The sequence below is a fragment of the Nelumbo nucifera genome, chromosome 2 (genome assembly GCF_055504915.1).
Source record: "Nelumbo nucifera cultivar China Antique chromosome 2, China Antique-T2T, whole genome shotgun sequence".
In the NCBI taxonomy this organism is placed as follows: domain Eukaryota; kingdom Viridiplantae; phylum Streptophyta; class Magnoliopsida; order Proteales; family Nelumbonaceae; genus Nelumbo; species Nelumbo nucifera.
Genome location: NC_142650.1, coordinates 13,237,428 through 13,248,168, shown reverse-complemented (window position 1 = coordinate 13,248,168; position 10,741 = coordinate 13,237,428). Strand labels below are relative to the sequence as shown.

The following is a 10,741-nucleotide window of genomic DNA, read 5'->3' as shown; positions in this document are numbered from 1 at the left end:
CCTAACATTCTGTTTTTGAAAAATGTTCATATTCTTGACCTCACTTGCCATATATACTTTGTCACGTCATTTACTGTTTTACTCCCTTCTATCCGGAGTTCATTAGTGAGGCTGACAAGTAACTTCTAATTTTCTTTTAAGGCCTTAGGCTAAATCCACTCAACTAAAAAGAGTTACACATTACTCCCAAAAAAACGTTGACAATGAAAGTAGGGAGGACCAAGAATTTTACCAATTTAGGATGTTACTAGTTGATGATTTTGAGTCATCTTATTTAGGGGTGGAAGTTCGATTCGAACTAGAGATTTGAGTTCAAGTTCAACTATATATATGTATGTATGTATGTATGTATATATGAATATGTGTGTATAATAAAAATTATTTATTTATTATACTAGACTCATAAACCTCACGGGTCAAGTTTCATTAGGTTCAAGCTCAGCTTGATACTCAATTTAAATCGAGTTGAACCGAACTTTTTACAAGCTAAACTTGTATAATTCATAAAAAAAAAACTCAACTCGTGGCCACCCCTAACCTTATTACAACTCTTGGGGGCATCATCATTCTTTCCTACCTAAATTAATGAAGGGCTTTAATGATAGGCATTATGATTTATGGCCTTGGCCAAGCCCTTATCACCTCATCGATGCATTTATGGTAGGTAACGCTCGTCCACATGGTTTGCGTCTTAATTGCCTCCTGCTTAATAACACCCAATGTGCGGAGTTGTTATGAAGCGTCCACCATGCTCACACTTGGGCAATTGCGACTAGGGGACTACTTCAGGTATATTCTTACTAACCCTCTACACTTAACTACTCTTGCTTTCTTGAGACCTCGACCCTCTTGAGCCCTTAGCTAATTTGACTGTTGAAAGACCATATCTGAGCCTCTAACGTCTTTCGACTATTTGTAGGTAGAACCCTTGGCCTTACCACTACCAAAGCATAGAAATTACCCCTGCTGCTATCTTTGGTAGCATTAGCACCAGTGGTTCACTATGCTCTATTAACACAAGGTCGAATATAAACTTTGCATTACTTTCAACAACTATGCTAGAAATTAAGCTGGAGGGATAATGCTATCTTCAACGCCCACCCCTGAAAGAGGATGAGAAACTGATTTATTAGTATTAATCAAGGTTTTAAAATTGACCCAGAACCAGAATTGTTCTAGTCATTGGTTTTGGGTCGACAATTCAACCATCCGATTCAAACAGATGGCCCTTTCCAACTGAAAATTTTAAAAATATATAAAATAAAATAAAAATATGGCCAAAAACGTTAAATGGGTCAAATGAATTAACGGTTCAACCACTCATGTCGGTGGATCACTAACCAAATCAATGGTTTTTGGCCAAGGAATGGGTTGAGGGTGAAACAGAACCGGCTGTCTGGATGGTTCCCGGGCCAACTGGTTTGACTGTCCAGGTCAACGACAGTTCAAAAACACTAGTATTAATTTTGATAACACAGCAAGAGGTGCATACGAAGGGCACATATTTCTTCTTCAAAAAAGATCAATATCATCATCTTCAATGATGGACCAGGGTTGCACATATTTCTTCTCAAATAAAAAGCTAATTCCTACCATATGTGTCAATTCGGATTTGCTCCCAATTGAGTGCTCCTCACAACACATCTCACCGTGCATTAAGAACATATTCCCATAAATAACAATATATATACAAGTATGAGAAATGTTCCCAATGTGTGATTAAAATATACCATGTGAGATTAGTGTGAGAAGCACTCCACGAAGAGCAGATATGTACTCACCACACAGCATAAGAAGGGCCAAGGGAATTCGGATCACCTGCCAGCAAAATACGTTCCAACACCCTATCAACACAATCTAACACCACACATCTCATACCTGCCAGATCCCACTTTTATGGTGGGTCTCAGTCTCATGGTGAGATGTATAATGCCGGATCATGTTGGCAGGGGTTGGAACTTGGAATATATTCTGTTGGCAGAAGATCCCAACTCATCGGGCCAATGTATATGTTGGCTTTGACTCCCCTCTGGTACCATCATGGGCAGTCCACCAATACTAGAGCCGATCCCTAAGAGAGAGATCACATTGGCGCTCCCACATGCACATCTCGTCATGCATGAGGAGCATCTCGAATACTTATCATGGAGAGATGTTCCCAATACACGGGTAGGAGGTGCTGTGGGCCGCCGGTGCCAATTTGATCTCACTAGAAGAATAGTGGGGGTAGGTATTGACTCTAAGTGAAAGAGCTTCCGATCCAAAATCCTATACTATCACTATTAACATCAGCAAAAGTAATATGATTTTGCACTTTAATTTGCTGATTTGGAAATTCTTTTGTTTTGAAAAATAAAATCATAAATGTCAAGAACATAATTCAGAAATAGAGAATTCAGTGTAGTTCTCCAAAAACATAAAGGTGTAGATGTAATTTTCTCTGAAATAAAAACTTAAAAAGTTGATTGGGAGATCAAATTCCAAACTTGGGGTTGAAATGTTGAATCTCACCTTCATCATTCTTAATCAATTAAACCATTCAACCATACTTCTTAGAAAGGTTTTGAACTCATAGATGGGGTTGAATGTGATAAACTAAGACACTCGAGTTTGAAGGAAAAGATTTTCTTTCTCTGTATGTCTTTTCAATCGAACATTACAAGATATATATAGAGATAGAGTTAGCTCCCTCTTGCGATTAGGATACAAACTCCTACATGGACAATGAAAACCAAAACAAAGAACAACTAAGATAACAATTAAGATTCATACACCAGATGGGACTCATACAGTAAGAAGGATAAAGCTACGCTAATAGAATGGGCCCTGTCTCTGCCAAAGAAAAGTGAAATCAAACGATTTTTAACCCTCTGAGTGTAAAGCTGTTTTCTTGACTTTGACATGATTTTAGTCACATTCAAAAACCAACGTTTTCCAGTTAAGAAAGAGTAGTGAGTTATAAGAAAATGACATCTCTTTAATTTTTATGTAAATCATTCTTCGATTAGAGGGTTGATTCATGACTGTGCATTTGTGCTCCTCTTCATTCAAATCTTGTGAGACCGGTATACATCTCAAAAGCTTCAGCTTGTTAATCCAAAGTTCAAGAAAAGTAAGAACATAGATCATTTTTTTATTGCCATTTTTAAGAAAATAATTTATTTTCCGTTATTTTACAGAAAACCAAGCACAGACAACATGCCCCAAACCTGAGAAAGTACAGCCGTACAGGGGAGGGAGGACATAACCCGCCTTACCCCAAACTCGAGAATGTATATTCTCTCCCTCACCTACCTCACATTCAGCCCAATCCAAAAAAGATTGCTTTTGAGAATGTATAAACCAGTCAATTCATTATTCACCACCTGTTTCATATGATTGGGTAGATCATTAATGGATTGAAAAATTGCTTTCAAGGCCGTATCAACATCCAATTTTGCTCATAAATCAGCAAAGTTGAAGGCCGTATCAACAACACCCAACTTTGCAATAAGCAAAGTTGAAGACCGTCATATAGAGCTTTGACTTGAGCTTGTATCGAAGTGCAATGGCCATGGAAAGAGTGAAATCCAGCTTAAAAATCTTCCTTTACAATTCCGGATAATGCCTCCTCCACTCCCTAAACCGGGATTTCAATTTAATGAAGCCCCGTGCGTTAGGGTGCCGTTCATTTAACCCATATCTCCCTAACCTAAGCTGGACTAAGTTTTTGGCTAAAACATGAATACTCATGGTGCAGGAGCTATCAATGACCCGAGGAGGGTCCTATTTATTCAGCTCAAACAGCCACTGTTCTATGCGAATTGTAACTTGGTTAGTGGTAGTAGCTTTGCCCTCCACACAAATTTCTCAAAGAAGAATTAAGGGGACTAATTTGAGAACTTGGCTTCTTTGACTATTTCTGACTTTCTGTCACACAGGTGCCACCAATCAATAACTCGGTCATGAACATGTTGAGGAGATATGAATTTGGATGTCAAAAGCATTAGCAAAGAAGTTCCAAGATTTTGAAGCAAGGATACCAATTGATAAGATATTATTAAAGTTTTCTTGTTTGGGGTCCCGCAACAAGTGCATTTTGAGGCCAAGGAAACCCCAAATCTTTTGATAGACTTATCCACTGCAATTAGGCCTTGCATAAACGGCCACATAAATACTGCTATTTTCAATTTTCATCGCCCATCGGAAGTCTATCATTCCATACATACTTGGGCTAAATCAGGGTGTTTTTTGAGCTCTTAACCTGATTCCAAGCCGAAGAAATAGTAAAAAGACCATTAAAATTTGGGGTCCAAACCAGTCTGTCATTAAGGGTCCATTTGGTTCATAATTGGAATCGGAATTGAAATCAGAATCAGAACCAGAATCCTTTAGAATTGGAATCAAAATGGTTTATTCCCCTTACCTGTTTAATTCAGACTAGAATTAGAATTGGAATCAGAACTGACAGGAATGGATTTTTATTCCCAAGAGAGAGGGAGGGAATGACCATTCCCTCAAATGAAAGAATGTCATTCCAACAGAAATGAAAATGGAATTTCGATTCTGATTCGGGACCTCTATTCCTGTGAACCAAACAGGCCCTACGTTGCTTAACTTAGTGTTCGAATTGCTAGCCAGAGCTTGAATATCCTCTTCAACATTGAACTGAATGGGAAAATGCCAATTACCGTCCAAGCACAGCCAACTTTTTTTTTTCTTCCATCATCCAATTTTGAATTTTTGATTCAGTAACTAGTAAATGGAAATGGAATGGTTATAATAACCCAAGACATGCTAATTCTAAAATTTTGGCGTAAGTGGTCTACCAGCTGCCCATACAGAATAGGGATGGGCCCTGATTCTTAAAACATGGGACAGGTGGCAAGTTAAGGGGATGCAGGCTTCTCTCAAGTGGGAACTGGGAATCATAGGATGGCTGATGGCTTATTACCCTGAATTTTGACCTAAATAGGCAAAGATGTGACAAAAAGAGTTTGGCTACATCAGGTCATGTACATTCAGACCCTCCGACATAAAGACTATGGTCCCTGTAAAGGGTAACCACTAGACATTTGTAGCCTGTCATTTTATATCGTTGGTGCCACAGTGCCACTCGTGAAGCATGTTGCATTACTTATTTTATCATCACAAGGAATTAGAAATATGAATGAACAAGAAACGAGTCGAGTTGTTTGTTGAAAGTTCCAGGAAATTTCTCTGTGGTTTAAAGTTCAAACATTGTCATTGGACCGTCCACTGGTTGTTCCATATGACCCCGGTATTTAGCATTAATTGACCCAGATAGACCATCTTAACAGCTACCTTCTGTTCTGGGGTTCGCTAAACTTGTTAATTCCCTACGTTCACCAAACTGTGGATTCCGTAGTTTTATTAGAGATTCATCAAGTTCTTGGTTAATCACTAATGACCAAGTGCTAAATTTGATTCAGCATTTTAGTCATTCGAGTCGTGAATTTGATTCATTAGTCTTAGTTTAGGATGTCACTAGTAAGTAGTTTATAATTGCAAAAGCTTGTTCTGTTTACAAGTTCCTCATGAGCTTAGTCAGTTTATTGCACAGGTTATATTCAGTATATTCATGGTAAATACAGATAACAAGTAACAACTACGGACAACACTACTCATTATGGTGTGCTAAAATGCCCGAGATGCTTCTCTTCCATATAAAGAATAAACTAGTAAGGTCCATGTATATACGTGATGTGATGATGTGACCTACTTATAGAATCATAGATATATAGCGTTTTAAAACTTGACATACCTTAAATTTATGTTTGGTTGAACTGTAATGTGGACTGATCTACACTATCTCATGATTGTTCCACACTATTCTATTTTGTTAAAAACACCACACTGTAATATTTTTAATATGTTAAAAATTTATCAATTTTATTGATTTTATCATATTTTTAATCAATTATTAGTATCTAATTAACAGGTGAAGACAGTGATTTATATTAATTAATATAATACTTATGATTATACATTTTACCAAATATGCATATATTTTATTCTTAATTTTTAGATTTTTTTATTACTTTTTATAAAATGGGTTTCAGTATTTTTTTAATTATTCATCTTATAAATAAAATGCATTATTTTGCATTGCCATAGTTAAATTGTATTATTTTTTATTATATGTATTACCTAAAAAACAACATATTTTTCATTATTGATTAAAAATGTAGATTATCTCACATGTTGTATGTGAGATATATGAAACCAAAACACAGTGTGGATTGAACTGTAACCACACCATGTAGAACGCCTATAAGGGTGTAATGTGGTTACCGTCCACCCATTTTATTTACAGGGCAGAACGATTCTTCTGTGGTGGTGTAGTGTGGATTCATCTATGCCATAGGTCCACACTACATAGCACCCCATAATCACCTCCTGTTCTCCATCTCTAAAACTTGTGGATAATATTACCAAAACCAGCTCATATTTATAGAATTCAATACCTGAATTCCTATTTACCAAGGGTGTCCAAGGTAGAGAAGGAAGGTATTCATTTTGCTTTTTGCAAGCTGGAATGTAGAATTTAATGATTTGGCTCTGCTACTCTGTAAAAGAATCCTGTCATAAGTCATAACAAGCATCATCATTCATGCACAACACCAATCTCAATATGAGATCAAAATTCCATGAGATTGGTATCATAGTTAATAGATATTAGCAATCAGTTAGAATTTACCTTTTAAGAGCAACTTATGATGAATCCCAGGTTACCACTAATTAAAGATGGTACTCTGAACAGGCGTCATCATTCATGCACAACACCAATCTCAATATGAGATCAAAATTCCATGAGATTGGTATCATAGTTAATAGATATTAGCATTCAGTTAGAATTTACCTTTTAAGAGCAACTTATGATGAATCCCAGGTTACCACTAATTAAAGATGGTACTCTGAACAGGCGTCATCATTCATGCATAACACCAATCTCGATGTGAGATTAAAAAAACACTACGGACATTGGCATCATCGCATACAGTTACGGACTTGGAATTTACTAGCAGCTCCTCAGCTCCTCCCCTGCCCAAGGTCAAGCGACATTCAACAGGTGATAACTGGCTATGTCACAGTGCTTTCCTTTCCTTTCTTTATTTTCTGTTTTCCTTTCCTTTTTTTGTATGTGTGTGAGGGGGGGGATAGAATTCTACAAGTCTACAACTAGTTTTGATGTAGCTGCGCATCAGGAAACTGTTCAATTGAGGATTGGAATACCCATTCTCATTGCACCATTCTATACCAGCTTTGAGAAATGACAAATATATATGAAAATATAACAGTATATCAAACATCTTTACAAACAGATGATAAAGAAATAACCATAATTTGTCCAAACTAGAAGGAAATAAACGAACGACAAAAATTACAAAAGAGTTGATGGACAAATAAAACGACCAAGTAAGTTTACTTAAGTGCCTGCTTTTTTTTCTTACTTTGTTTCGTCAACAGGAGTGAAAACCGGGCAAAAGCAAACTTCTTCCTCTTGGCAGAAAATTGTTTGTGAGCATTTCCTTCTTTAACAGGCTTATAAGGAGGAGATAGAACACCACTTTTTTTACTTAACATCTGACCCAGTGACATCTTTGGTTTCTCAATGCTATCTTTCTCCTCCATTTCAAACTCTTCTGGGAGAAGCAGCTTCCTGCTCAATATTTGTCCTATTGACAAGGTTGGTCTCAAGACAGGCTTTGACCCATCAATACTCATGTTCAGTCCATTTAGATCAAGCAGCCTTGAATCTCTGCGATGGTAAGATGGGTAGGAGTTCTTGAACTTGGTAGAGTTGTATACTGAGCGTCTTTTCTGACCATGCTCCGATCTCCATTTCCTCAGAGCCTCTTCCACAGCAAGCTTCCCCCTATTTGCAGCCTCCACTCTGTTCAGAGCCTCTTTAAGAGCCATTTTACTGATTTTAACTTCTTCTGCTGCTTGCTCCACCTTCTTTAATATCTCCATCTTAGATATATTTGCTTCATCTATTCGAAGCATGGCATCTATCACCTTCTTCTTTGAGCGCACCTCAGCTTGTTGAGCTTTGTGGGTTAGGGAAGAATACTCTTCAAAAGAAAGAGTTACTCCTTCAGGATTTTGCTGGAAAACCCCAGATGAGCTCTCACTGTTTGCTAGAGCCTTGATCTCTGCAAAGGCAACAGCTTCAGCTGCTCTAGCTGCTTCCTCCATCTTTTTGGCTGCAATCATCCGGATCTCAGCTGTTTTTATACTCGTCTTTGTCTGTTCGATCTCTGACATTGCTTTCAAAACTTCAGATTGAGCAGTTTCTGCCATCTTCTTAAACTTCTCAACCTCCAAATTTAATTGTTGGAGCTCCCTTGAAATATCGGTTGGGTTATCAGAACCATCCTTAATTTCTGCATCTTTAGTCAGTTGTAATTTGAGCCTTGTTCTGTTTAACTCTTCCTCCAGAGAAGATATCTTGGCAGAATTCAACGTCAACCTCTCGCGAGTCTTTTCTAGTGAGATTCTTTCATTCTCTATCTTCTTGTTGAATTCTTCAACAGAAGAACGAATTTCAACAATATCACTTGTTGTCCTGTTTAGATTCACCTTCGCCTGCTTTAATTCCATTAATATTGTACCTGGAGACGAAGAGGCATGCAGGCTCACACCTTCCACTGGATTCTGATGCATCCCTAAAACATTTTCTGGATTTTGGTTTTCTTTTTCTTCAGCACCTATATTTATCTTCTTGCTATCTGAATTTGAATCCAGGTTTGCAGCTCCTTGGGATGTTTCTCTCTGGAGCTGCAACCTCAAGTCCTCAACAATCCTTTTTGTTGATTCCAGTTCTTTTAAGACCTCTAGTGTTTCCCGCTCTTTGACAATCAAATCTTTCTCTAACTGGACAGCTTGTTCCTCTACTTTTGCTATATCAACCTCCTCGGGACCATGCTGCATATGACAGAAACGTCCTCTTTGTTATAAACAGTTATTTGCTAAGAGTAAATTAACGGTATCCATCTTGTATTTATGGTACACTGGTGTACAATCAGTGTGTTATCTGTTATGCCATTCTCATTTATTTCCAATTAAGAGATCATCTAGACAAATAAAATTAGGAAAACATGTGGAAGTAAATTGTGAAGATGAGGATATTTTCTACAATAAGAAGCAAACAAAGTTCTTTACAGTAATGGGCTTCATTCATCCTGCATTTTTGCCAGGTGTGCTGTTATATGCAAGTCTACCATAACTACAGTCTTACTAGGAGTATCATAGATACTGAGGAACATACATAGTATATCCAGGTTTACACTTACAAAAATGAAGGCGCAGTAGAGATAACAATCTAGGCCTTCTTGGGTATCCACAACTCAACTAAGCCATATCCTTAAGATGAGACTAAGTGGAATGCCTAAAAGCTTGGAATTAGCAGAATGTAGCATGCATTTTTTCTCTGCTATCTCTAGAAGGAGAAATTTTTTTTATTTAAATATTTCTAGAAACTCAGTAAATTCAAACGCAGATCTCATAATGCAGAACCATATATCTAAGCAATGTAAAAAAGAAACAATTGGAACTGGAAAAGGAAGGGGAATTACATTTACTCTATCATAAGCTCATAACAAAGCTTCAAATTACATACTAAATAGTTTGTTTCTTAAATAGAAATGAAATTAAAACATGTGAAACTTCCCCAGCCGAATAACGTCAGAAATAGAAATGGAGAAAAGTACAAAATATAAATTATAAATTCATGATACTCAAGATTTTACGGATGAAAATTGAAAAAGAGAGCAGGAATGACAATGTGCCTTCTTTTTTCTACTTTGGTAAAAACAAAGATGAAATATTTAATTAAGGAATAAATAAAAAAAAAAACTCATACCCCAGATTGAATGAGCTTGGGAGGAGGTCTCCAAACACCGCTACCACCAAAGCGGCTAACGGCCTCCTTTACGGACTCGAACGGCGGAGACGTATCGATCTCGGCCCTGAAACTGGTGCCCTTGTTGTTGTCCTGCGCATTCTGGGAAACGAGGGTTTGATTGGTGCCAGATTTTGGGGTTTGGGGTGGTGGAGTTTTGGTGCCTGAATCTGGGGCAATGGATGTGGGTGAAACAAGTTGGGTGCAGGATTCCGGTGGTTGGTCCATTGCAGTTGAACAGCAAGGTTCAGGGAATGAGCAGAAGTATGAATACACTCAACAATGGTAGCCGATTCGAATGGCCCTCTTCTAGTTTAGATTATTAGGGTCATTGTTTTGAAGACAAAATGGGAGGAAAAGAAAGAAAAAAGTATCCCCGAAACAGAAAGCATAGAGAGAGATGATAGCGTTGATGATGTTGGAGATAGTGGAGTGGAAGTGAGGGAAAGTAAAGCAGCGGCAATACAGAGTAAGAGCAGCGAGACAGTAAGAAAGGAAAGCTGTTGGAATACTGGAAAGTGGATATACCACACTACTGGCTACTGCAGTGATATTATGAATTTGTCTGATGCGAGGACTGGAAGAGGAGAGACGTTGGATCCTAGGTGGTAATTCGAAAAATGTGTTTTCCAGTAAAGCCCTTAAAGTTAAGATGACTTACATCTAAGCAGTGCGCACCGGCACCGGCACCAGCACCGCCGAGATAGGAAGTATGTTAAAGGCTTAAAGCTTCTATGGTGTATCAGTGTGATGTGGAACCATATAAATATAAATAGGGAAGAAAAGAAAATGATGTAAAATGTCCGAAAGTGGGCCCTCCAATTTCCAAGTAAA

General features: G+C 37.8%; 1 protein-coding gene across 1 annotated transcript; it reads right to left on the bottom strand.

Moving 5' to 3' along the window:
* Positions 1 to 7,258: 7,258 nt before the first annotated feature.
* LOC104597200 (weak chloroplast movement under blue light protein (DUF827)) lies at positions 7,259 to 10,652 on the bottom strand. Its single transcript, XM_010258640.3, has 2 exons — positions 9,869 to 10,652; positions 7,259 to 8,931 (listed from the first exon to the last, which is right to left on the bottom strand). The coding sequence occupies exons 1-2, from the start codon at positions 10,133 to 10,135 to the stop codon at positions 7,426 to 7,428; spliced, it is 1,773 nt and encodes a 590-aa protein (XP_010256942.1). The 5' UTR covers positions 10,136 to 10,652; the 3' UTR covers positions 7,259 to 7,425.
* Between the last annotated feature and the right edge of the window lie 89 nt (positions 10,653 to 10,741).

Bases quoted from the DNA above. Each gene is read 5' to 3' on its own strand.
- LOC104597200 (XM_010258640.3), bottom strand. From the start codon at position 10,135: ATGGACCAACCACCGGAATCCTGCACCCAACTTGTTTCACCCACATCC. The intron at 8,932-9,868 runs GTATGAGTTTTT...TGTCATATGCAG, and splicing joins CCAAGCTCATTCAATCTGGG to CATGGTCCCGAGGAGGTTGA.